The sequence below is a fragment of the Blastomyces gilchristii genome (assembly GCF_000003855.2).
Source record: "Blastomyces gilchristii SLH14081 genomic scaffold supercont1.9, whole genome shotgun sequence".
Taxonomy (NCBI): domain Eukaryota; kingdom Fungi; phylum Ascomycota; class Eurotiomycetes; order Onygenales; family Ajellomycetaceae; genus Blastomyces; species Blastomyces gilchristii.
This window is the reverse complement of record NW_003101674.1, coordinates 208,958-236,160: the sequence shown is the minus strand read 5'-3', so window position 1 is coordinate 236,160 and position 27,203 is coordinate 208,958. Positions and strand designations below refer to the sequence as shown.

The following is a 27,203-nucleotide window of genomic DNA, read 5'->3' as shown; positions in this document are numbered from 1 at the left end:
GGCTGAGGGGAGGTAGACCTAGTTTCCAAATGGATGGGGCTTCCCATCAGGTTTCGGATTCGTGCCCTGTAGTCTATACTATGCTTGTATTCAGAGAAAACCCTGTTTCTCGGGATTCTCAAAGTCAAATTCAAGAGCAGGTTAGGAGCCAGTGGGCAAATGGAAAATGTCAGGCTTCTCTTTCCATCTATGTGCCCTCCAAGTTCCCATTTCCCGTTGGGTTTAAGATCAGGTATCATATTATATATCGCCGAGAAAAGGTGTAGCACGCATATTTTTCATTAGAAAAAGACCAGATTCAAAAATCAACTTGATGTACGGATATCCCCTAAGTTATGCTGGTGTAGAGTGGGACTTAGATCATGTGACCGCGAGATACTGGATGCCCTGATCACAAGTATTGGTAAATCCCACGTGCTGAAATGAGATGATATGGCTAGGTGAATATTGTCTGTGGCTTTAGGCCCCAATAATCGACATAGGAACACCATCCTGGTGACATATAGCCATTCCGGTGGTAAGGCGGTCGGATAAATGGTATGTTGCTTCTGACCTGGCAGTGTATTGTCGTAGACAGAAGCGTCATATAAACATCTCCAATAGTTCGCGATGCACAAGCCCAACGCTCAAAGGTCGAACCCCTGAGTCCTGACAAATATTATATATCAATTTTCGAAACCTTTTTGCAGGATGATGCGCTCTAATCAAGTCCCATTATTAACATATATAACGATATCACAGGTTTTACTCTAACACCATGCCAGGAATCCATCGGCGAAGGGTATGCGATCTGGCCTTATTTATGTGCAATTCTCATACCCGCTTGCGTGTATCAAACCCGACAAGAAGAACAAATGTATGAAATAAAATATCAGGGGAGATAGAGGCGTCACGCTTTCTTCTTCGATGCTGCTTTAGCGGCTTTTTTCCGGTTACTTCGAATCATCACAACACCAAGGAATGAGCCCACGACCGCGGAGCCGAGTAACGTCAGGATAACGGGGATACGGATTGCCCAGACACGTGGTGGGAAGAAGTCATGGAGGGGGTGGCCATCATCAACAAAGGGCTATATTTGCCAATCAAAAAAGTTGATCAGTAGGTGGTTTCGTTTTGCGACTTTGGTTTCGCTGCGTGGCCTCATCCCCCTTTTCTCCCTCAGCGGGTCGTGAAGGGCAGTTGGAATTTTCTTACCATGAGTAGAGTCCATGCCGTATAGTAAAGGTAAACAGCGGTTGCCACTAAAAGCATGCCTAATCCAATGAGTCGTCCGAACTGGTTGCGTATGAACGGTTAGGAAGATTCCTAAAGTTTATAAATGACGGTGAGGAATTACCATCCCTGCGACTAGTAGAACGTAGCACCTGTCTGGGAATTAAGTTACGAGACGCGGTAGGTTAATTCCTGGAAACGGTTGACGAAGGAATGATGTATAGATATAGAAAACGGCCACCGCCGTAGCTGTTGAGTAGAGTAGTAAGGGTGAGAAAGGTCAATTCTCCCCGGCTGTCAGTCGTGAGTAACTAAATGTCACGTGATTAGTCAATCGGCGCGCTAAAACCTTTTTTGACCAAAAGCATCATCCACCTTATGCTGCGCGCTGGATGGCGTTCACCAACTCGCAACCTCGCTGCGCAAACATCGCTCTCAGCCACGCGAGCGATTATAATACCTGAATATGACTTGGGCATAACGACAAACATATCACCTATTGCTCGAAAATGGAAGATCCAGTGATGCTGCAGTCAGCAGTTCGCCTGCCTACACCTCCCCCCGGCACCTCTTACTCTCCCCAGCCTTCAGGGACTCGGAAAAGGTCACCACCCTCCCGCTCCCCTTCACCTGACCGACGTCGTTCTCCCCCAAACGGCACTTCTCGGGATGGGCCTGACCAGCCACATGAAGAGTCGGCTCGTTATATGGAGAGGGAGCAGCAACTTGCTGAACGGCTTCGAAAACGCGAGGCTCCCGCAAAGTCTCTAACTGAAGAAGAGAAGCAAGCTGCTGCGAAGGCAGAATATGAAAAGCTGCTGAATATGCGCTCTGGTGGAACATATATTCCTCCAGCAAAACTCAGAGCACTCCAAGCTCAGATCACCGACAAGACCAGCAAGGAATACCAACGGATGGCATGGGAGGCCCTGAAGAAATCCATCAACGGTCTGATCAACAAAGTCAACGTCTCAAATATCAAGTTTATTGTTCCTGAGCTTTTTGGCGAAAATCTCGTCCGCGGAAGAGGTCTCTTTTGCCGAAGTATTATGAAAGCTCAAGCTGCCAGTTTGCCGTTTACACCGATATATGCTGCAATGGCCGCGATTGTCAACACGAAACTTCCGCAGGTCGGGGAGCTATTGCTAAACCGACTCATAGTCCAGTTCCGCAAGGCCTTCAAGCGAAATGACAAAGCTGTATGCATCTCGTCGACAACATTTATTGCCCACTTGTGCAATCAGCAGGTAGCGCATGAGATGGTAGCGGCTCAAATTCTCCTGCTTTTGCTACACAAACCTACGGATGATAGTGTGGAGATTGCTGTTGGCCTTACAAGGGAGGTTGGTCAGTACTTGGAGGAAATGGGCGGGCCTATCGCGCTGGCTGTGTTTGACCAGTTCAGGAATATCCTCCACGAGGCAGATATTGATAAGCGCGTACAATATATGATCGAAGTGTTATTTCAAGTCCGCAAGGATCATTACAAAGACAACCCTGCTATCAAGGAAGAGCTCGATCTCGTGGAGGAGGAAGACCAGATTACCCATCGCGTTAGTCTGGATGATGAAATCGATGTCCAAGATGGCCTAAATATCTTCAAGTATGATGCGCAGTGGGAGGAACATGAGAATGCATATAAGAAGCTAAAAGCCGAGATTCTGGGCGAAGGTAGCGATGAGGAAGACGAGGACGGGTACGAAACAGATGAGAGCTCCGATGAAAATGAGGAAGACGATAAGGACCAACAAATGGATATTAAGGACCAGAGCAATACAGATCTTGTTAACCTCCGAAGGACGATCTATTTAACTATTATGTCGAGTATTGATTTTGAAGAATGTTGCCACAAACTCATGAAGATCACTCTGCCACCAGGACATGAATCGGAGCTACCGTCCATGATCATTGAATGTTGCTCGCAGGAACGGACTTATTCCAAGTTTTATGGTTTGATTGGGGAGCGTTTTGCGAAACTCAACCGTCTTTGGGCCGACCTGTTTGAGGAGGCCTTCATCAAGTATTACGATACCATCCATCGCTACGAAACAAATCGCCTACGGAACATTGCAAAATTCTTCGGGCACATGCTCAGCTCGGACGCGATTGGCTGGCACGCACTGTCTATTATTCATCTTAATGAGGAAGAGACAACATCTAGCAGCCGTATCTTTGTTAAAATCCTCTTTCAGGAACTTGCTGAGGTTCTTGGAATGGCGAAACTTCAGGGAATCTTCAGAGATGAAATACTTCAACCTAGTTTTGAGGGCTTGTTCCCGACTGACAATCCGAGAAACACTCGCTTCTCAATCAATTACTTCACTAGTATTGGTATGGGTGTTCTCACAGAAGGGATGCGCGAGCATTTGAAAAATCTGCCCAAACCCACGATTCCGGCGCTACCGGCGCGAGAAGCAGAATCAGACTCAGAGTCAGTCAGCTCATATTCAAGCTATTCGTCATATACTGGTTCTTCCAGGTCCCGCTCGTATTCTCACTCTCGTTCACCTTCTCGTGGCCGAAGACGGTCAGCGTCGTTCTCTCGCTCTCCCTCATCTAGGGGAAGAACCTTCAGCAGAAGCAGGAGCAGAAGCCATAGCTACACACCATCCCGTTCACCGACCCCTCCACCGAGGCGTCGGGGTAGACAACCTTCATACTCTCGGTCGCCATCTCCCGCCAGCTATAGGTCTCGATCTGTATCATATTCTCCCGACCGTCGCCGCTCTTCGCCGCTCAGACGACCAGATTCGCGTGGTAAGGGCAAAGCAGTCGCTGTGAGGGGAGGCAGCAGACGCTCTCTATCCCGTTCAATCACCCCTCCCCGTCGCGGACGGGCCAACGGCGGCCGCGACAGGTCGACAAGCTACTCACGCTCCCCGTCCCCTCCGCCTCGCTCAAGTAGAGGAAAGCGACGAAGCCCTCCGTCCTTGTCGCGCTCACGAATTCCCCTGCCTCGCAAACCACACAAGGATAGGCGACGATCCCCCTCTCGATCCGCCACACCACCTCCTCGCGCCAGGGCGCACAGGGGCCGGAGCAGGAATAGACACTCGTCCAAATCCCCGTCACGCTCCCCTTCTCCCTCCCCGCGCTATAGACATAGATATAGCCGGTCTCCTGCATCCGTTTCTCGTTCTCGATCCCCTCGCCGCTCGCGGACTCCACCAAGACGTGCACGTCCGCGACGTGATAGTCGCGGAGGCGGTCGTGGTGGCCGGAAACGGTCGCTTCCGCCTGGTGTTTCTCGGTCCCGGTCCAGATCTCGATCCCGATCCCGACCACGGTCTCCGGTGCGAACAGCACCATCCGGTGGACGCGCTAGGGCATCTGATTTCTTGTAATCGTATCCATTATTTTATTCTTTTAACTTTTTTTATTTTCTTTCTTATAATGTGGCTTCTTTGAAGGGAAAAGAGAAATATTAAAGCTTTCGCTATTGGCCTATGGTTAACAAGACATACTAGTATTAGAAGAATAAACGATGTACGTTTTGAGGTTTTTATGGTCTGCACTTTTGAAATCAATGTTTCCTTCCCATTATTTGCTCTTTTGATTCTTCTTTTCCTGTATTTTATTTTCTGTTGTTATTTTTCTTTCTTCAGAAAAAGAGAATGTTATGTTTAATTGGGGCTGTCATCATCTATATCTATATTTTACAACCTGACATTTGAAATAAGAAATCCATGTGATCAAGATGGTTTCCTTTATTATTTTTATTTACATATTATTTTCTCTTATTTCCCACTACATCTCTCCACAAAGCATTTAAATAGACGTCTAGGTTCTCTAGATGACACGCTCGGAGGAAGTGGCAAGAAGCAACAGCAATTTTTCATGCTTTTAATGCTACACAATTGAATTCCAATACAACATGGAAAATTTATCTGAGTTTTTCCTGTGGAACTTGGGTTCCCCTTTGGGAAATGAAGGAGAGCGGGAGACCTAACAATGTCATTGATGTTGACGTGTGGCCAACGCGACGTAATGAAGGGCCTGAAAACTGACATGCCCGTAGTGTTGTCTAGTGGAACAAGTAAAAAAGGGTTAGATTTACCGCAGTTCTATTCTTTTCTAACATGATGAGAAAGGGACTGGGGAAGGATAATTGAGGATGAAACAGGGAAGTCGGTTTGTGGATATCCTAAGTTAAATGTATAAATTATGCTACTAAACACAACAACGGAGGGTTAAATGGTTTCTGAAATGGGCGTTGGGGTATTTTGAATGGCTTGCGCTGCTATGGCTGACTATGGCAGGTTGGCAAATTCAGGGTTTGTGCTTGTTATCCTTAGATGTAAACTAAGGGGAAAATGATATCAGAGAATAGAACAAATAATAGAATTGCAGAACTGAAAAAAAATGGGGGAATAGATGAATCATAAAAGCAGAAGATGATAAGTGAAGATGGGAAAAGAAGAAAAGAAAGCAAAAAAAGTAATAAACCCCTATATTCCATCCTAGAGACGAAGCGAGTTCATTAAATGGAAGATAAATGAATAAGAGTGAAAGATCGTCCAAGTAGATCTCATCCTAGGGCATATCGTGTTCATAATGTAGATTAGAATTTTGCCATATTCCGCGATCAGTTGATTACCTTCTCCTCGCATCCCAACTGACCTGCTCCCCTGTCTGCGCTGATTGAATCACCCTCAACCCGTGTTCCCCCTTCTTTCAGAAATAGATGGTTTTGCTAAAACCGTATGCAAGCGAGTGAATGATCTCTCTCAGGGAGTTCGTGTATTTCTCATCGATGATGTCCTTCACAGGACAAAAGCAGTGGTGGGTACGTCGATCATCGCCTGTTCTCATAAATTTAACTGGCTCGTTTTACAGCCGAATCTCCTGGATTCTCCGGGAAAGGTCAGCTGGATGTGCAACGATAGATTAAATATGGGCATTAGCATATGATAAATAACTTTTCGGATGTAGAATCGAGGGTGACGGATAGGGTTGGGATTCAATCCCGGGGAATAGATTGAAAGGAGGCAGCATAAGAAGCAGGCAAGACATACCTTCAGAGCCAACCGTCTCGCCGCTAGCTCGTCCAGCTTTCAATCCAACCCTTGACCCATTGACTACCAGCGGTTCGCTTCTCTTTGGGGAACCATCTTGACTAGATCTGGGAGAAAGGTCGGTCGAGTCCGTGGGTGACTTCAGATCTGTCGATATTGGCGCTGCTGTCACCGCCTTCACGCCATTCCCGTTGCCGACGGCCGTCCCAGTTTCCATCCTACTTCCACCATTTCCATTTCCATTCTCATTGAAATTTTTGTTTCTAGCAATTCGATATGGTGTAAATACCGCACCATGGCCATTGATATCGACCCAATTACCACTACCACTCCTGCTTCCTCCACAATCTCGGTCAAATCGAATTCGAATTCTGGACCCTTTGAAATACGAATTGTCAAGTAGGGTGACAGCTCTCCGCGCCTCTTCCTTGGTTCGAAAAGTAGCAATTGCATAGGCTCTTGGGTAGCGACCTCCCCCTTTACGATCTTCACGAACATCGCATCGCTCCACGATACCAGCCGTACGGAGATGGTCCTTCAAATTCTGACAGGTGGTGTCGATAGTAAGATTTTGGATGAAAATGCTGCATGAATGCACACCTGAATCATCGCGGAACATGCGAATGTTGTTATTGTTGTTAGTTAGGCGAGGCATATTGGCACTATGAAGTTCGTAAAGGGGCTGGATGCACAATGATGTGGAGTATCGGTGGATTGTAGCTGGTGAGTGTTCGAATTGCTGACCCAGAATTGTCGTTTGCATTGGGAAATGAACATCGCTTGGGTAAATTAATGGAAAGTGGTAGGCTAGCGGGTCCGTCACAAGGGGGACGAGGGGATGCTGATGCTGGGCGTGTAGGTTTACAGGAGTGGTGAAGTGTGTATAGTCTAATGAGGTAGCGTAAGGCTGGGGGGCCGGGAAGTTCCTGCGCTTGTTTGTGAGCCTCTATGTTTCTTAATAAAAAGTGGACAAAGGGATATTAGCTCTCCAAAACCAAACATACTCAGGGGGCATAGTGCTCGTCGGGGAGGAGACAAGCGGTGCGCATCTTGGAGGACTCGAGTATCCACCCCCAGCATATGGTATTCGGCTTACTGGTAGACTCTTGGTCGGGCCAGCAATGGGTTCGGTCGGCGCACTTGCGAGCGAAAGCGTTACAGTCAAACTATTACCATTCCATCCGTTCGTTGACAGCCTGTCTTTTGGGGTTTGTCAGAAAAAGCCCGTTGTGATGGGCGATTTACAGGCCAATACTTACTATAAGTGCGCCACGCTTCGTCTTCATTTTTAACTATTATTTGACCAAGCCCAGTTGGATGGCCGTGGCTATCATCGTAAACTACAGCCTGCCGTATATGCAAAGCAGTTTGGCGAACAAGATCTTTCAGTTCCTGCCATCGACATTGAGGCGGAATCTATCCCACAAAGGTCAGATAATCAACACTTCTTTCCCCCCAAAACTCGAAATGGACAGTGAGGCTGAGAAATAAGAACAGATGAAGCTTACACCTTGGAGAAATACGACATATTCTTCATCCGTTGACCGAGAATTCCTCCGGCCATCTCGTTGCCTTGGTGAAATCGGCATGATTATCCTTCGGAAGCTAAGAATCCCAAATCTGATCGCATATATATACTAAATACTTTTCTAAAACGATCAAGGATGAATTATTTTAGATCAAGAGACTCCGAATGCAGTAAGGAAAGCCATTCGCGGGCGTTTGGTTTAGAGCTTACCTCTGTGGGTGGCGGTTTGCTAGTTGTTGGGCCCGAGAACAAGCCCAATGAATGAAGTTCCAAGCGGTCGCAAAGAAAATGCACGATATTTGCTCCGAAATAGTAATATCGGACGGTCTTAAGTATATGTGTTGCGGTTTCCGACGCTGGCGCCCTTCCATCCGTGACTCCAGAGGGAAGAACTGGGGCGGGGAGGTTAAGACGCTTTCATGAACAAGCAGAGCAGGTCGGAGCTAGCAGCGCAATAGGAGAGTCCCAGGCGGAGAGAGTAGAATCAAGAGAAGGGCAATGCAACACATAAAAGAAAATCGTATGACGGGAGATACACTGTGGCCAAGGCTGGCTGTTTCGAAACGTCAGCGAGTACGGATAGGGTATACAAGCAAATGTCTGTCAAAACGTGAGGAAATGGCCGCAGAAGGACGGAGCTACCCCACGGAATGTATAAAAAAGGGCTCAAAGATCGGTACTCTCGAAAGATGATCCTTTCTAAGGAGGGGTTCTGTCTTCGGTGTTTTTGCGGATTGCAGGTAGCCAACCCTTTCAAGATCAGGATATTTCAATACCCACTACAAAATAAGGCTATTCGGTGGGAATGGCGGGATGGTTGGCAGCAGCCACAGTGCGTTTATCGTCAAATGAAAGGCAGCTAAATATTATTCGAAAAATAAGGCAACCCTCTCCAACTCTAGTTCCCTTTTCATGCATCGAGCAGTCAGTTTATTAGAAAACAATATTTGTGATCCCCCTTCAAGGGTGGTGCCAAAGGTTGTATACGGGCATGTATAAAATGGTTTCGCAGGGCATTGAGGTATGAAATAATAACAAGAAGTGACAAGCTAGGTATTTGCCAAAGATCAGTATCACATCTTACCGTGATGGATGCACAAACACATATCATTCGGGGGAATCCGTTTTTGCAGCCACATTGACATAATCCTCACAATTCCATTACGTGCGGAGGCTTTTTGCAGCGTTACCAGTTCCCGATGCCTGACAGGAACGGAGGTGAGGACGAATGAGGAGTGCCCATACCACTGGCAAGTATGTGGCCTGTCATTGGTTATGCAAGAGCCAAAGGGGAAGGAGTTCTCGCTGAACATCAGAATAAAAAGAAAAGAAAAAGAGAAAACACGCCTATCCACAAGTTTCCAGGCGGTGCTGAAAGAGGCACTTTGACAAAACCATCTTGATCAACTTTGAAAAGCTAGTCCTCCCGAGCGAGATTGGAATCTGTCAGTCTATTTTGAGCCTTGACCAGAGTGTGGGTGATATGGCTGATGCTCGCCTGTTTCTTTGCTTTTTCCTTAGGTTAGAACCAAGACAAAGAACTGCTGTTATCGGCCAAGAGACCTTAGCAGATACGGAAGTAAATCGACTGAGTCGGGGCTTGCCCTGATTGTTAGAGTTTCCTGGTCTGTGATTTGACGGATATAAAAGCTTCAACCCCTCAAATCCACCCTCCAGAGAAGTTTGGCAACAGCAGCGACCAGTAGCCGGACGTCAGGAAGGGAAGTGATCATGAAGTCAGCAGGTTCCGACCAAATCCTCACAAGAATTAAAGATTAAAACAGGTATCCATTTGCTTAGACCAGGGTCGTACCACTGGTGTTCTGGAACCAGAATAATAATGGGATGAAATCGATCTTAGATCAATCGACCGATGATCTCGTTTTGCTTTTTCTTTCTTTTTTTTTTTTCCTTTTGGGTGGGACGATCTTCTGGGAGGTCCCAGTCCGCCAGGGTTCATCTGTTGGCACTGCTGTGCGCCATCCAAATGCAGTGCATATGAGTATGAGGTGTCTAATACATGCACGGTGCGGTGCCGCACACATATCCGTGGATGACTATCCTTCTTTTACTCCTCCCTCCCCACCCCATTTGGCAGCGCTTAAATGGGACGTGGGAAGCACGACGTATATTTCTGACGCAAAAAAAAAGCACACCTGCGACGACAGAAGAGCTTTAGTGGGAGGGAGACACCAATTCAGGGGAAAACACAGTATGGCGTTTCGCAAAGAGAAGGAGGAAAAACAACATGTCTCGAAGTTATCTGAAAAAACCGATGCTGGGGATTCGTAGAAATCAATGCCTGGGGATAGGATAGGCCTCTTGCCCAGGGTTGGTGCTGCAGAAACTGGGATTAACAAGTAAGAACGAATCAATAGTCCCATCAGCAAGCCTCGAGCGGCGGCTCGAGGGGAGATGCCCATCATGATGCACAAACGTCTCCCCAACGGGCTAATAGTCTGGTGGTTCAGGAAATGCGCCAAAATGGTCGGAGGTGAGGGAGAAGACAATAATAATATTAATGGGTCTATTACTTTGTCCCGCAGCAACTCTAGCGGCATAAATATGCGAGTAGTCACCAACGGGCAGGGCCCATCCGCATGCCAAATTTGATGTCAGGTCAGGGCGTGAATCAGCGAGCACCGAATTCCAATAACCTTTGCGCCTCAAATATGCTCGAGGTGTCGTCGACAAGTTGTTAGCGCGTGTGTTTCGGCTTGGGACTCCTAGTCGGCCTCAGGCCCAACTCGCGGATATGATTCCAAATGATATCTCAATTTCGCTCGCAGTGTGGCAACGAGACGGTTCTGCAGATATATATTGGAGCGGCAGTAGCCGAGTACATCGCTTGAAGAGTAGATCATTTACTCATACAGTCTATACAGCCCACCCATGTAGATGTACAGGAACCTCTTGCCACTGCGCAGGCCAAATGTGGCTGGCTGCCGGGGCGGTGGAGCTGTCGGGGTACGAGAAATGACAAGTCACAAAGGCTGCTCATTGCTTTCCAGGTCCCAGGATCGTACCAGGACTCCAGGAGAAGAAGCTGGTGAACCGTTCCCCGGTTGCTGCTGAAGAAAGATCGCGGAGTATATGCACGTACGCAGCGTATGTCATGTCATTTCTGAGTGGTTGCCAATATTTCCAAGGTTCCAGCTCAGGCTAAGTTACTCTCCAATTGCAAGATCTTGAAGTGACTTGCAGCACTAGTGAAAATAGGAGCGCAGTTAGGTATCCGAACTGAACATTGCCTTAGAACCCTTCAGACGAACAATCGCCATCACTCATTTTTCTTCATCTTATCCGCCGATCATGCTGCCTCCCGCTTTAATTCCCCGCTCCTTGAGCGCTTATTTTGGACTATTTTCCAGGGCCTAAAATGTTGGATGTTCCCCTTCATTGCACATGCACCTTGTTCTACGCTCGGCAAATTGAATCCATTTCTATCTCTTGTCTCCCCAGGGACGAACAGAGGGCCCCCAGCGTCGAACCAGAATGCTGATGCGGCGATGCAAATATCCTGAAGCCGCTCCTATACTCAGGACGCCCACACGGGCAACGAACGAGTATATTCCAGACTAGACTAGCTGACCCCGCGAGGTCCTGAGGCTTCCAGTCGATCGAAAAGCCCCGGGCGTTCCGAAATTTGGGATGTGACGCTGCTCTCCATAGCCTGACCACCAACAAGCTGCCGTTATTGGACTCGGACGGATCTTCCGCTTGAGCTGAAACGACACCAAATGAAGATCCTCATTACCGCTCAGGACGCCCACCGGCGTTTGAATTCTGGGGTATCAAACCCTCAGGAGGTAGGTGGAACAGTAGCATGAGGAAATACGCATATGCCTGGCTACTAGTTAAGATTCTAACGCCTTGATGGCCGCATCTACGCTAAATAAGTGGTTCATTCACTCCTGAACGTTGTCAACCGGGCTAGAAATCATGCAAACTCAATAAATCGCCTGGTTATTTCTTCTCCATCCTTTGTTCCCCCCCTTTGCTATCATCTTGATTTCACAGCCCCCCACGTATCTCTCGCGGATAGATACTCTTTGATAAACCCAAATGCAACGCAGAATGTTGTGGTGGGAGTGGGGGGACGCGATCATCTCATTGATAGCACTGATGTGATGAGCGAACCGTCCGCCGCTAAACTACGATTTAACAACCTGCTACATATTATTATTACCGAGCGGAAGGATGCCTGATTGCTTATTGGAGTCAAGATTTATCTTCATTCTTAATACAATTATAAAAGAGCATCAAACATCAAAATTTTGTTACCGCGTTTAATATACAATCTAGACTAATTGTTCGAATAAGCCCGGCTTTCTTGTGCCATTCCCGAGGAACAAAACAAAAATGACCAAAAGTCAATGTCAAAATGACAATCACCGAAGGGGATCCCAAACCCACCATCTCCACAGCCCGATGGTTCCCTACAGAAGCACTATAAAAATGCCGGGCCCCCTCACCATAAGGCGGCATACAAACCCACCAAAACCCCAGCCAACGGAAATAAGCTTCGCGCCCCATTAAGTCCTATCCAACGACAAATAAGTTGCTCCGTCTCCTCCCTCGCGCCCACCTTGACCACCGTCGGCTCCGACTCGACCACCTTCGCCTGCTCCAGCAGTGCCCTATTCGTCTTCGTCATCGCAATTAGGGTGAACGGGACAATGGATAAAGTGAGCACAGCGGCAGCGCAGTATAACGTTGCTGCGTTTTCAGCTGTCTGGCGGAAAAGGGCGGTTCCGGAACGGACGGACCAGGCGAGGTAGAAGAATGCGGCGGCAGTGGTGAGGGCGATGGGTGGGTTCTGTACTGAGCCTAGGTGATAAATGTTTCGCCATAGTTTTGCAAGTGTAGAGGGGGGTAAGTTGCTTTCTTTGGCGGAGGTGAGGAGGGAGGGTGCGACGTTTAGGCTGTAGGCGGCGATGTTGCCTGGTCGATCGATATATTAGCATTTGACACATGTGGTTCTTTTTTTTGGCGCATTTGCCTTTTTGGATATGATGCGTATATATGAGATGTTGATATAATGATCATTTCATCTCTCCGCATTATCCATCAAGCAAACGTCATTGACGTCTTTGCTTACCGGAGAGCCAGGCTGCGCCAGATAAGCCAACTGCTTGGGCGACGCGGAAAGCAACTGGACAAGAGGCCATGTTGGTGGTCATTGTTGAGCCTAGTTTAAAACTAGAGCTGATGATTGTTTCTCGTCGAGCAGAAATTTTTGCTAGAATACTTTCCAGAGATACTTTAGCTTGGGTGGTTGATGGCGCTGCTCTTTTATTCTGCTGCCTGGACAAACAATATCCAGGAAAAGTTAGTATTATGACGTCACTAGGCAGGCCATGAACTCCGCAAAGCTAACCTTTTAAAATTTTGCGTATGGTCTTTGCAGTGTGTGTCGCATCAACATATCATATCGTCAACAGGCGCAATTCCGCGATTCTTTGGCTATCAGAAACAATCAGAAACATTCGTGGCCCTTATTTTTTTTTTTTTTTTTTTTTTTTTTTTTTTTTTCAACATCACAATCACCTCGAACCTCGAATGCATCTCAAGGATTCCTTTTCTAACTAGACCTCAATTCTCTTTTGAATGACACACAAACTTCTACTCCCACCACACGCGATTTGAAATTTGGGATATTCATTACAATATTTTTTCTTTATTATTTGTATGTGAATTGCATGGCGATAGAGGATATGAATATAAAATCAGCTCTCTGCTGTTTGCATGACATGACATTGTGTTTTTTGCACCACCCAGCTCCCCTCCTACAAATGACGTTTATTGTTTCTTTTTTTTTTTTTTTCGACGGTCTCACGCACGAGAGATTGTAATAAGATGCCCCCATGTCTGCTAGGCGAGAGAAAAAGGAAAAAAAAAAAAGAAAAGGAGAAATGAAACTAAACTAAAACATAGAAATAGGTGGTATGGTATGTATTTGAGTAAACCTGAGAGATATAGTATGTAAAAAGTCGGAAAAAAGAATTAAAAAAAAAAAAAAAAAGATTTTGCCATCTGTCCCGCTGATCACTGATCTACCAAATATCTGAAACTAAACTGGCAAAATCCCATCTGTGGATCTCAAACAGTTGTTTTGCGGTGAGAAGAGAGGGCAAAGTCAGTCAGCTGATGATGGTGCGGCTGTGTGATAATATTAATGTAACAACCGATGCGATGGATGCGGAAGGCGTCAGTCAATTGGGCGATGATTACCACCGGGAGATCACGAACGAGGCCGAAACGCAGCATGGGAGTTTCTTTCCCTTTTCTTTCCATTTCCTTTTTGAAAAATTGCTAATATCAGGGGAAAAAGGGTAGCAAAAATAAAGCCTGGACAAGTTAAGTTGTTGGAGCTGTCACATTCTTTTTTTTTAAATTTTTTTAATATTTTTTTTTTTTAAATGCCTAGAAGGTTATTTTTTTGGCGCGATGATATTCATCTCGGTTCATAAAACTGGAATAGATAAGAATGGCTGAAAAATAGGCTGAGCTGAGGCCTGATCTGAGACCTGCGGGCTGAGTGCTTTTGGCTTGTTTCCGAATACAGTAACCGAATGCTTGGTTGCAGGATCCCGTGACGTTGTGTTTCGCCGTAGCTTATTTCCGTCACGACCGGCCCTGGAGTTTCGGAATAGTCGCCGACAGAACAAACACAACACGCAAAACCCCGCCATTCCCCCAATCTCCGGAGTCTGTGATAGGCTGGGGAGTTTTATAGATATTTGATTTTTTTTTTTCTTTTTCACCGCCAGCGACGAAGAAGGGAAGAAGTATATCATCATAGGGATATATGTAATAGGCGGTGAGTGATAAATTTTGAAATTCAAATGGCATTACCAGTTGCGAGGATGGCTGGGCCCCGTCGGGGATGGTTCGCGCGGAGATTGGCGGAGGGTGAAGCTCGAAAAAAAGGCGAGGGCGACATGCGAAAAACGTTGCTGTCGCGTGAGGGGTAGTTGGTTCGGTCTCCAACGGCCGTTTCTCTTTTTGCTTTTTGTTTTTTTATTTGTTTTTGACCCTAGGCAGTTGGGTTGTCAAATCCAACCCCCTCCCTTACATTTCACATTGATTAGTATACAATTGGTCAGGCATACTTCTTGTCATTTTGCCTTGGGGTGATAACGATGGCATTCTCGTGTTTCGATTGGCCGGTATCAGTGAGTTTGTCCTGATCTGCAGGTTGAGGATTCGCAGATTTCAATCTCGTCCAAAATATTCCTTTTTTGATATTTGGTTGGCCTTTTCTTCCATTGTTCCCTATCGTCCATCGGCGGGGCGACAAGGTAGATTTTGTCTCCTTTGAAATGAAAAAGCTACTGGATTTGGTTCGAGGTAAGAATTTTCTGTCGTGTTGGTTTGAGATTTTTTGGAGGTTGTTATATTTTTCATGCTGCTATTTTGTTGCGCGTAGAAAACGTATGGTTGATGTTGTTGTTTCTTTTTTGATATGGCCCTGTCAAGTGGTTGGTTTCCCTGTTGCAGGGCTCCTCTCAGCGATTATTGAAACCAACCATCGACGCGCAGCGGCCGCAGTAGTAAGAGTTGATACCGAATCGAACAACGCCGCAGGAGGAGGAATGTTCGAGGCAAAGAGATCGCTGGCATCTTGAGCAGCGAACAATGTCGAAGGTGAACGCAGCAGGGGTTGTAGAATCAGAGGAGGTGCGGGGAGTCAGTCCTGCGCCCGAGGTATTGGAGGATGACTCTTGCATTGGTGCTGAAGTTGAGCTCATGGTCGATCGGGGGGATGGTGATTGGTCCAGAGAGACGTCGGGATGTTGCTTGGAGAGATATCTGAAGAGTATGTGAGAGGCGACGGAGGAGTGATAGAGAGTCAGATAGAGCGAGATTTGAAAAGGAGAGAGAGAAGAAGTGTTGTCGTTAGCAAGGAGGACCTTGGAGAGGAGTAGTAATATAGCACTGTAAACCAAGCAGGGAGAAAAAGCGTCGGCACTGGACACTACTTGTACCCAGGGGATTCGGCAATGGCGGTGTTCAGGCGAGCAATGCCCAGGGCGGTTTTCTGGTCAAGATCGAGCAAAACAGGGCGGGCCAAGCATCGACAAGGGGTGGAAAAGGCGGCTGGCAGGAAAAAAGAAAAAGCCTAAAAAACTAATAAAAGACTAAAAGACTAAAAAAACAACAGTCAACAACGGCCTTGATCCCTGACTGCTGAATTTTGTGTGTCTCTCCCTCTCTCTCTCTCTCTGTGTGTGTGTGTGTTTTACTTGTTCTTCTTCCCGGCCTGACAAGCAAGCCGCCTCTTCTCTCGCTGACCAGTGGAGCCAGATGTGCGGCCGTAATGCATGCAGGGATTTTCTGATTCTGATTTCGTGCAGGTGTCGGGCTGCAAAATCTACAGCATAAGCAAGCGAGGAAACGAAAGGAGATGACTTTGTTTCAATGTGTCAATGTTTCAATGTTTCAGCGTTTCAATGGGGCTGTGGGTGGGTACAAGAAGTAAATAGGGCGTCGGCGGGACTCTATTTGAGAAAATTATTTTGCTGCTGATGAGATTTGGTGGAGGGTTTGAACAACATTAATAAGTCCAAGGGGGAGGAGGCGGTTATAAGAATAACAGGTTAACAACAGGTTAACAGGTTAGTTAATGATAAAAAGTTGGTTAGAGAACGAGAAAGCTGTCAGAAGCGCGTGGGCGACAAGGCAGCGATAAAACACGACAGTTTAAAAAAAAAAAACCAGTTAAATAAACAATAAACCCACCAAAACAAATCCAAGACTCTCTCGTCTCTGGCCGGCTCTTTGGGGCAAGCAAGAATTGGATATCCTGGGGAGGACAAAAATGACGAGCATCCGCAGCCAGTCGCAGGCAGAGGCGCGGCCGAGAGTGGAGACGCCGGATGAGCAACCAGAAGACGACGACAGCAGAATCGAGTCAGACAACGGCGAGTTGCCCGTTGCGAATCTGGATGCCTGACTGTCGTAGCATCTTGTGTTTCATAAAATTCACCTATCTCTTGTTGATATTTATCATTTTGAATTATTATTCTCAGGCATTTGTTTTTATAAATCACTTAACCCCAATCTCGCAACCATGGTTCAGAATGTAAATAAAATCGAAGCGTCATGGATTGGGGTCGGTTACTTATTATTAATTAGATGTTTACCAAAAAGTACTTTTTTGGTTTCTTTTTAAATAAACTTCGCTCGAGATTTGCTCCAATCTCAAATGAATAATAATAAATAAATTTATGATCAGTTGTCGTCGAAAGGGCGCCGAGGTGAAGTTCCACTCCACCCCCCCCCCCCCCCCCCCCTTCTCCTCCCCCTCCGGTCATCTAGCCTACAGAGCCATCACGCTCGTTCTCAGGCCTCGTGCAGCGCGCAGCAAAACATCCAGACAGAAGAATCCAGCGCTGTGTTTTGCTCTGGGTGAGAAAGCATCGCCCTGGCAAGCTGGCCCTGGCCGCAATGCGGGCCCTCTCTGTGCGTCGGGTGGCCATTCGGGCCTGAGACTCACTCAATTCTGGCGTTTTGAGTGGGCTGTCGCTCAGGCTTCGCTGTTTACTACCTAGTTAGTTACTTACTTACTAAATTCTCAAAATTACCTAGGTAGCCAGCCAGCCCCTTGATGCATGCATGCATGTCTCGAAGGGTTGTTGGAGGCGAGGGAAGGGGAGGGGAGTGGGGGGAGTGAAAAATTATCTGAGGACCCTGAAATAGGGGGAAAACATGGCGATGCAGGATGACAACACTGTACATAAGCATAAGCGTACATAACTAAAACACAAATCCCGCATGCGGCGGCGACGGCGGCGGCGGTGTTTTCTGGCGGTCCAACAACGCAGAAAAGGTCTTGCTTTCCTGCCAATTCCCCGATCGAATGGCTGATAGCTACGGTGTCTTGGGTGTTTATTCTGTCTGTTCTTCGCTTAAACAATACGCCCACAGCCTCACTCTTCGTTCCGCCGACTTCCTGTGAAATCTACACCGTAATCCGTAGAGGATGTGACTCAGAATCCCCGGATCGCGAGATACAAAAGGCAGAGTACACCGAGGATTCTCTCCGCGGATCCCGGCCGGCATCTTTCTTGATGTTTGATGTTCGTCGCTTATTAGAGTTGTATCAAAGAGGTCGTTGGATCAGAGCAAGGTATGTATCAATAAGAATGAGGGGAGGAAAATATAACTATATATAGAATTAAAAATAATGAAGAAAGGAAAATAAATGTTTAAAACCTTAAAAAAACACCCCACTTCTCTCCTCCCCTGCTTCTCCTCTGCATGCCCCAATATTTCTTATTATTCCAGTGCCACTGTATGTATGTACTTGTACTACCCTGCACTGTGTCTTGTTGAGGAAATAACCCGCTCTCCCACCATCAATAATATTCAAAATCCCACGCTTTAAAACTCCCGCCAATTAATGCCTGGATCACGTGCAGAGATCCCTTCTGTAGATTTGCTGGGCGCTTTTGGGGATTCTGTTCTCAAGATTCCGGGATAACTAATTGCCTAGAGGACGAACCCAAGCGCAGTCAAGCTGTTTGGTTTGCATCTAATAAAGCTAAAAACTACCCAGATTTTCTCCACTCGCTCCACCTTTTGACAGACACGGGGGAAATCCATGGATGTGAGGTGGGAAATGGAGGAGGCGAAATGGAGGAGGCGAAATATAGATATATATGTCATTCAATTTGTTCAGATGAAGTGACTATCTCATTTATGAATAGGCTTGAAGAGAAGTTCAAAGTGATCAATCATAGCAGGGTGAAAACACTTGATTCAATCTATTCTTCACAAAAGTCAATAATATGATGTCAGTCAAAATATGAGTCTGTGATTAAATATATTACTTACTATGATTTGTTCTTTTAATGCAATGAAGAAAAAGCAAAAGCATTCTTTCATTCTTTCATTTGAATGTAGATATATCTTGTTTCAGCTTGAGCAACTCTCTTCTCTCCTGCTTGCCTTTGATCAATTTCATCTCCTGTGAGATGCGGGATGCGGGATGCAGGATGCAGAATGCAGAATGCAGGGAACAGGGAATGAATGCATATCAGGGATTATCCATCTCTCTTGTAATTTTATTTTTGTTATTTTATTTTTTTGGGTTTTACAGGGTACATAGGAATACTCTGTACGTTTTTATTTCTTTCCACTGCCTTGCAGAAACTACAGCGTACACTCGATTGAACCCACGGACGTGGCATGCACGGCGGAAGATCGGCAGGCGGGGATGATATACAATGCATCCGTTTGACAGGATGTACGGAGTATATGCACGCAGATATTAATTATAATGATGACCCCCACCCTCACTCCCCACATCATTCCTCCGGGGGGCACAACCTGTTGCTTCAGGGGACATGTTTGGTCACGGAAAACCACCCCAAATCGGATTAACCTGCATCGGAATCGGAACGGGGATTCCGTCTGAAAATAAATCGCTCCACAGAAGTGTTGGCAACCCCGATCAAAATCTACACCTATTCAAGTAGTGAGAGGATATTAATTATTAACAAGCCCCTCTACCACTTCCACCACCTCTACCGCCCCTACCACTCTCTCCCCCTACAACCCTCTTCCACCCCGTATCACCCCTACCACCCCTACCACCCCTACCACCCCTTCCACCCCTTCCACCCCATTCACCCCTTCCACCTCTTCCACCCCTTCCACCCCTTCCACCCTCTACCCTCTCTACTGCCTCTATCACCCTCTCCCCCTACCACTCTCTTTCACCCCGTATCACCTCTATCACCATTATCAGATTAATCAGAGCCGTACAGGCTGCAGAGCCAGCTGTTCAATCTCATCCAAATTCAAAGGAGTGCACATCACATCACATGAGATCATGTTACAGGGCATTTAGCAGCGCATGCCATGAACACAGAGATCAAAAATGAACATAGAGAAGAGTATAAGGAATTTAAATACTGTAGAGAATGTATGAAAAGAGCAGAATGAAAAAAAGAATGAAGATTTGAAGATTGATCTGAGCTGTATGAGCCAGAGCATTCAAATATAAGGTTTTGATGGGGTGCACGTGATGTCACATTACAGCGTTTTTGCATGGATAAATAGAGAGACAGAGGTCTATATACGGAGGGCGCTATCAAAAGAATTGCGCCGGCAAAAAGACAGCTAGACAGCACCACAAATCTTGGCGGAAATTGACACTGTATTTTATACTGAATATTCAGCTCTTGATTATTCCTTGTCTTCACTGCCATTCAACATGGAATCTGCCACTCTTTTTAACATGTAATCTGCCTGTCAATCTGCCTGCCAATCTGCCACTCTTTTTAACATGTAATCTGCATGCCAATCTGCCTGTCAATCTGCCTCTTTTTAATGTGTACTCTGTGTGCCAATCTGTGTGCCAATCTGCCACCCCGCGGAGCCAGATAGTATTCTATTCCTTCACCTGCCTAGACTGGCCGGCGGGACCATGAATTTCACATTTGATCCCATTTGGTCTGGTCTCATACATTTCTTGGCGTGAGTCCCATCAGGACCAAGCCTCAAAAAAATCTGAAAATGAATCATTTCTGAGAGAAATGATATGAAAAATAATCAGATTTAATTCAAGAACAGTGAAATAAGAGTAATTTCTCAGAATAAACTGTGAAAGATGATTATTCTTTCAAAATCAGAATGAGACTGAGACTGAAGATTAAAATCAGTCTTATTCAGTTCATTTAGTGATTATTTATATAATCAGAATTTGATAATAATTATTAATAATACTTATAAAACAACTAAATATATTCTTGTATAAGTTTATTCTTCACTTTCTTATAAAAACTACACTTCTCTGATATACTATGATCAGAGATATTAAACTATCTAATAATTTCATATTTTATAATCATGAGTTTCTTAATTATTTCTTCTTATAATTGTCTCTGATAATAGTGATAAATATCTTGACTTGAGTTAAACTTTTACTTCATTCTCATCTCTATCAATGAAATTATCAGAATATTATATATTATCAGTATAATAGTTAAATATATACTCTTAATAATTTTTTATAACTCTAGAATTGATTTAATGTGTAAATTCATTGAATTATCTTGAAAATAACAGTTAAATTCAGTTTTATAAGTATATAGTTTTATCTGATTTTCAGTTGTAATTAATATATATAAGTTCTATTTCAAAGTTAGTATTATAGTTCTATGTAATATAAAGTATTATCAAAGATTATTACTTACTAGAAAATTGTATTTCACTGTCTTTATATCTTGAATATTTACTTATTCAAATCTCTGATAGTTAGTATTATAGTAGTCTCAGATTAATTTAATATATAAGTCTTATTTCTTCTCTATTCAATCTTGAGAAGTATAGATATTAACTCAATGAGAGAAATCTAGTAAAGATGTTATAGTATAGTACTCTGTAAAAGATTATTCAGTTTTACTGTAGTAATATATCAGTTTATCTCTTACAGTAATAATAGTCTACACTATAGTATTATTTCAGACTGAATTTCTTTTTAAGTGATTCAACTGCTTTTTAAGATAAGTAAATAAACTGTTATACACTTATCAGACTGACTGCAGTATTAATGTATAAGTAATTGAGACTGTCTTTATTATCTTATAAAACTGAAACAGTAAATCAATCATATATTTCAACTGAGTTCACTTTATATTAGAAAGTTTTAATATCTGAATCTTTTTCTGATCAGAGTGTTATACTTAATAATCAATTATCTGATATAATTAAAGAGTCTGAATAGTTATTTTATATATTAAACTTCACTATATTCTAATATTCTGTATCATATTCAGTGATGTAACTGATTTATTTATTTATTAAATATTATAAAATTGTTATTATTATTTAGAGAAGATACAAATCATATTAGTAATATTTTAAATCTGTGATATTTAAATTATTAGTCAATCTATTCAAAATTAACAGTAATGTTATTAAAAAGTGTTATTAAAAAAAACATTATCTTTTACAAAGTGAATGTAAAAGTTACTTAAGTAATCACTTTCATTTTATTCTTATTTCAAGAATTAGTTATCTCATTATTCTTCATCTTAATATTAAGATTCTTTATCAGTGTTTATATTACAAGTTGAACTATATAAGTAATGCAGAGAATATAATCTTATTTATCATTTTAGAAATACAAAGTCAATTTTTGCTTCAAGCTCTTTATTATAGTGTAGTTATTCACAGTATTATCAGTTGTAATTATAAGAAGACTGAGACTAATATTTTAATAGTTATTTTTAATTATAATCATTAATATCTCTGTTATATAATTCTCAGTATAACTACTGATTAATGATTCAAATTCAATTAATATCTCTTAATAAGTTCAGTTCTCATCAATGTAATAATATATAACTCTTATAAATGTAAGATTATTTATACTAGTTCATACATTCACTGTGAGAGACACTCTTCAATGATTCTTCAACTCTGATTCTAGATATTATATATTAACTTTGTAGTGTATCTTAAGATTGAACTGAAGATAAAATTAATGTGAAATATAAAGATTTAAATTAAGCATTTAAAGAAGTATTCAGAATTCAGAGTTTTTAATTAATTAAAGAGAAAGATTCAGAGATATATATATATAAAGTAATTATTTACAGAAGTTATCAGATGAGAGTTGTGAAATCAGAATACTAATATATAATTATTTTCACATGATTTTCTTTAAATTAGAAAGTTAGTGTTATTAAAAATTATTATCTGATAGAATAACTTATCAGCTCAGTAGTAATTTTCTGATTATTTTTCTTTTATTATCTGTATTCTGATGACTTCAGATATTGAGAAATTTCTTCAGAGTTATAATCAGTTTATGATAAATATTTCTGAATGAAGTTGTAGTAATTATAGCAGAGAAATAACTCTTCAGTAATTTATAATATAATCTATTAATAATTATTTTATAGTATATCTCAGTATTTATATTAAGTTTTTCATAAATTTCATGATCTGAAATCAGATGTGAAGAATGAAGTAATTATTTATTATAATTAAAAGAGAGTATTCTGTATTGAATTGTAAATAATATAGACTTTATAATTCACAGTGATTTCTTAAAGAGTTTATGAATCTTTAATAGAATTAAAAGAAGTGAAAGAAGTGAATTCAGAAGATATAATAATAATTTAAAAAAGATAATAATTTATTTTCAATAACTGATCACTGATGTGTGTAAGAAGAATTAATATAAGAGAAAATAATCTTATTTCTTAGCTTAGTTATAATTTTAGTACTAACTCAGATTGAATATTATCAATGTATAAAAGTAAATAAATAATCTTGATTAATCTCTATTATATTTCTTGAAATATATTAATATTGTGAAAGAGAGTGTTATCAAATTACATTATCAGATAATATTATTAAAAATATATTAATATTATAAATATTAATATTGAAAAAATGTTGATACTTATATATTATTCCTGACTTGATTACAACTTGTATAATAATTTTTGAAAACTTAAAATTAATTTTAATTATTAATAATTATGAACTTATAACTAACTAATATAAAAAGTAAAAAACTTTTTCTACTTCTTCTCTTTCTTATTCTTCTTATTATTCTTTATAATTTACTTCTTATTCTTTTTCTTCTTCTTCTTCTTCTTATCTGAGATGATAATCATCTTAAAATCTCTCTTCACTATCTTCTCAGAGAAGAGTTCTTACTGCTTCTCTTCAGTCAGATCAATCTGTGTCTCAAAATCCTGCATTTTCTGATCTGCTGTCTCAGATTTCATCTCAGTGATAAGCAGATTAACATGCTCAGAGAGTAGAACTGTCTTCTCAATATTCTGAATCATGAAGTGTGTTTGAGATCTGAATAAAGTCTCAATTCTCTTCTTCTCTGTCAGCTTCTGCTAATTAATTAGAGAATAGAAGTGTTATTAAAAATTGTTATCTCTTAATAAATAAAAAACTTATCAGTTTTGATTTCTTTATCTCTCACTTTAATATCTTCTTAATCTTCTTCTGCTGCTGCTTATTTACAGTAATACTCTTCTTCTCTCTCTCTCTCTTTATCTTGAACTTAAATCATTCTCAGAACTTCTTCTGATCTCATCACTACTATATAAGACTCTTTACTATCTTCTTCTTTAATCTCTCACAGATGATGTTATCTGCATTATTTCTATACTTAGTTCAGTCTAAATCTATCAGAAGTATTACTTAAAATTATTATTATTCTACTCTCTTACAGAGTCTCTTTAAGATATTATAATATATCTTATAATCTGTCTTTTCTGACTTAAACATCTTCTTCTTCACTCTCTTCAATCTGTGACAGTGCTCATGCGTCTTGATGATCCGCAGAACTGCAGAATATTTAAAGAGAAATGACATAATTAATTTCAGTGAGTGTTGAAGAAGAGTGAAGGCAGAAGAGACAGTTAGAAATGATATAATAATGATAATAATAATGATAATAATGATGATAATAATAATAATGATGATGATAATAATAATGATGATAATGATAGTGATGATGATAATAATAATAATGATAATAAAAGAGAAAGTGCATTGAAATATATTACTGACTTATCAAATATAAAAAGATAAAGAAAATATTCACAGCTTTCAGAGATATATGAAAACAGCTACAGTATTACATAGTAATATCATTTTTATTCAATGCATGCAGTGTTGATATTCTTTGTATACAGTTATTATATAATCTATATCAGAAATACATGCAGAAAACAGATCTTTGTTACTAGAAAGAATGATTGCAGTGATTCTCTGTTTTTATATTATAAAGATAAGTTATTCTCATTTCTTTCTTCTCTCTTTTCTCTTCTTCTTCAACTCACTACTAAGTTCAAGCTAGTATGAAAACTATTAAAACACTCTTAGAAACTCTCAAATTGAAGAGTATAGACTAATCAAATTTTAAATACAGAAGAATTAAATTATATTTAATATTACTAATTATTCATTCTCTCTTAATAAAACCACAGTTGCATCTTCTTTCTCTCTCTTCAAATGAAACATAGCCTGTGAAAAGTGAGTATCATGCCAGGCCATAATAATCAACACAGTCTCAGTACACAGAGCTGTATACACACAGCATGTGCTGAACTGAGAGACTGTGTGAGTTGTAAACTGACATCAGCATTTCAGAAAGAGCTGTGTAGTGTGAGAAAGCTGCAATTCTCAGTCACATGTACAGAGAGTAAATCATCACAGTAAGTATATATATATTATATAAAAGTAACACTTTTTAATAACACTCAGTCTCTGATATCATGAAAATAGAGTCTCTTTATAAGACTCATTTTTATCAGAAGTTAGAAGATTTTATATTTCTCAAGATCATCTTCACATGCCTTATTCATGAAATCAATGAGAAAAATCATTAATTTCAGCATTCTACTCTTAATATCATACAAGTGACAGCAGAGTTCATTCTGACCACACTTTTTAAATGTATATTTTCTAAATATTCACATTTATACAGATATATACTGATTATTTATTAAATAATGTTAAGATAATGACTTATCACAGTCATATTACTCTCACTGTAAGAGATACACAGTTGATAATAAACATTGTAAAGACTCTGAGAAGTAAGTATTTTAAAAGTACTACAGCTCTGCAATCTTGATTTTTTTTATTTTTATTTTTTTTTTCTTTCTCTTTTTTTTTTTTTTATTCTGATTTTTTCTTGTTTTTGTTTTATTTTTTGTTTTTTATTTTTTTTTTGTATTTTATATTTTTTTTTATAATTAAAATTATATAAATTATAATCTATGTTTAGAAAAGTAATGATATTTGATAACACTCTCTGTTGAATTTTCAACAAATGAGTACTATGTTATGATATTAAGTAAGTGAGAAGTGATTTCATAGTCTCATTTAATGTCATTCTCAATAATGAAATCAGAATGAAAATGTGACTAAGAATTCAAACATATTCTTTATTCAGAACTAGATTTTTATTGAAAAGTGAATCTGAGATCTTTAATATTTGAAATAACATGATTTGAGATCAATGTAATAAACACAAATCATGATCAGAAGTAATGCTTTTAGATAATATGATAACTGTAAAGTTTGATTCTGATCTCAGACACGGTCACACGGTCAGTCTACACCTGCCCGTGTCATCTTTAGACTGATCATGTGACAGTGTCTGAGATCAGAACCAGAATATTTAATGATCTTATTATCAATTTAATTAATCTCATTACATAGTTTTAAGATTATATAGTAATCTCATACTATGTCAGTGAGACTTACTGTCTACTCTTATCACATTTTTCAAATGAGATCATGATTTTCACTTCTCAATTTAAATTTATTTTATTGCTTTAAATGACTTTAAATCTCATTTAAGTATTATCAAATATCATTACTTTTTAAAAAATTAAAAATAGTCTAAAAAAACCTTAAAATGTCTAAAAATAGTAACTTTATACTAAGAATGAGACTAAATGAAATTAAATGAGATTACTTTCTTATTTTTTCTAAGTTATAATCTCATTTTAAGATCTGATAAATAGTCACTTTACATGTTTTTTTGATAAGTAGTCTCAGTGAAATTCATGCTAAGAAATGTATAAGATCAGATTAAATGAGATTAAATATGAAATTTATAGTTCTATTAGTTAGTCTAGTTATCTTTCTTCTCTATACTTATTATCATCTTCTAACTCTATAATCTTTTCAATATATATAGAAATTCACTTAATTCATATCTGTATTCTCTCTTATGATAGATTCTTTCATATCTACTCTGATACTTTAACTGCTTTTATACAGTGTTTAAAAGCTCTTTTTTTTATTATTCTGTACTTTATTTAAGGTCAAGTTATATCAATCATATTGAGATCAGGTAAATTCTCATATCAAAACAGCTGTTGAATTTCATAAATATTATATATATAATATTGAATATAGTGATTGTGTGAAGAGGTCTTATTATTATTATTATTATTATTATTATTATTCTTCAATTATAGATGTATATAGTCAGAGACTATGATATTTACCTGAGAACTTTTAGTTCTCAGAGTTTTTCTAATATCTATAGAGTTAACTATTATACATTTATCAATTTCAGATATGCAAAATCAGAAAATTTCTGCTTAGAATATAAAAACTCTTTATAAATTACAGTATTTTAACACCTTCTGATACTTTGAAATCATTTAAAAATATCATGACAAAGGAAAAGAGAACAAAGTCTTAAAGATAGACATATTAAATAAGTAGATAGAAAAGAACAGAAAAGAAAAAGTAAAGTAAAGAGAGACTATAATAAAATAACATTATTAAAAGATAGTATATAGCTGTTTTAACAGATTATATCTGATTAATTTTTCTCTCTTCATATTCAGATATTTCTGAATTCAGTCATTTTCTTATAGCTGCTTGAGTTTCTGATAGAAAGTCTATTAAGTATTTAATTTCTATCTCAGTTA

General features: G+C 40.6%; 4 protein-coding genes across 5 annotated transcripts; 3 read left to right on the top strand and 1 right to left on the bottom strand.

Moving 5' to 3' along the window:
- The first annotated feature begins 1,510 nt into the window (after positions 1–1,510).
- Positions 1,511–4,781, top strand: BDBG_04479 (pre-mRNA-splicing factor cwc22). Its single transcript, XM_031721681.1, has one exon. The coding sequence runs from the start codon at positions 1,722–1,724 to the stop codon at positions 4,554–4,556; it is 2,835 nt and encodes a 944-aa protein (XP_031578518.1). The 5' UTR covers positions 1,511–1,721; the 3' UTR covers positions 4,557–4,781.
- A 539-nt stretch (positions 4,782–5,320) lies between these two features.
- Positions 5,321–11,291, bottom strand: BDBG_04478. 2 transcript variants are annotated; one of them, XM_031721680.1, is made up of 6 exons: positions 8,840–11,291; positions 7,966–8,661; positions 7,736–7,876; positions 7,487–7,643; positions 7,232–7,427; positions 5,321–7,153 (listed from the first exon to the last, which is right to left on the bottom strand). In XM_031721680.1, the coding sequence occupies exons 3-6, from the start codon at positions 7,814–7,816 to the stop codon at positions 6,100–6,102; spliced, it is 1,488 nt and encodes a 495-aa protein (XP_031578517.1). In that variant the 5' UTR covers positions 7,817–7,876; positions 7,966–8,661; positions 8,840–11,291; the 3' UTR covers positions 5,321–6,099. The 2 variants fall into 2 exon arrangements, with proteins under 2 accessions (XP_031578517.1, XP_002624614.1); XM_002624568.2 differs by having other exon boundaries at positions 5,321–6,080; positions 6,228–7,153; positions 7,966–11,224.
- Positions 11,292–15,396: 4,105 nt separating this feature from the next.
- Positions 15,397–15,625, top strand: BDBG_04475 (uncharacterized protein; the record flags this gene model as incomplete). Its single annotated transcript, XM_031721679.1, has 1 exon — positions 15,397–15,625. One exon carries the CDS (start codon positions 15,397–15,399, stop codon positions 15,583–15,585), a length of 189 nt encoding a protein of 62 aa, XP_031578516.1. The 3' UTR covers positions 15,586–15,625.
- A 2,206-nt stretch (positions 15,626–17,831) lies between these two features.
- BDBG_17127 (uncharacterized protein) lies at positions 17,832–17,936 on the top strand (the record flags this gene model as incomplete). The annotated part of the gene is made up of 1 exon (XM_031724913.1): positions 17,832–17,936. The coding sequence occupies one exon, from the start codon at positions 17,832–17,834 to the stop codon at positions 17,934–17,936; it is 105 nt and encodes a 34-aa protein (XP_031578515.1).
- Between the last annotated feature and the right edge of the window lie 9,267 nt (positions 17,937–27,203).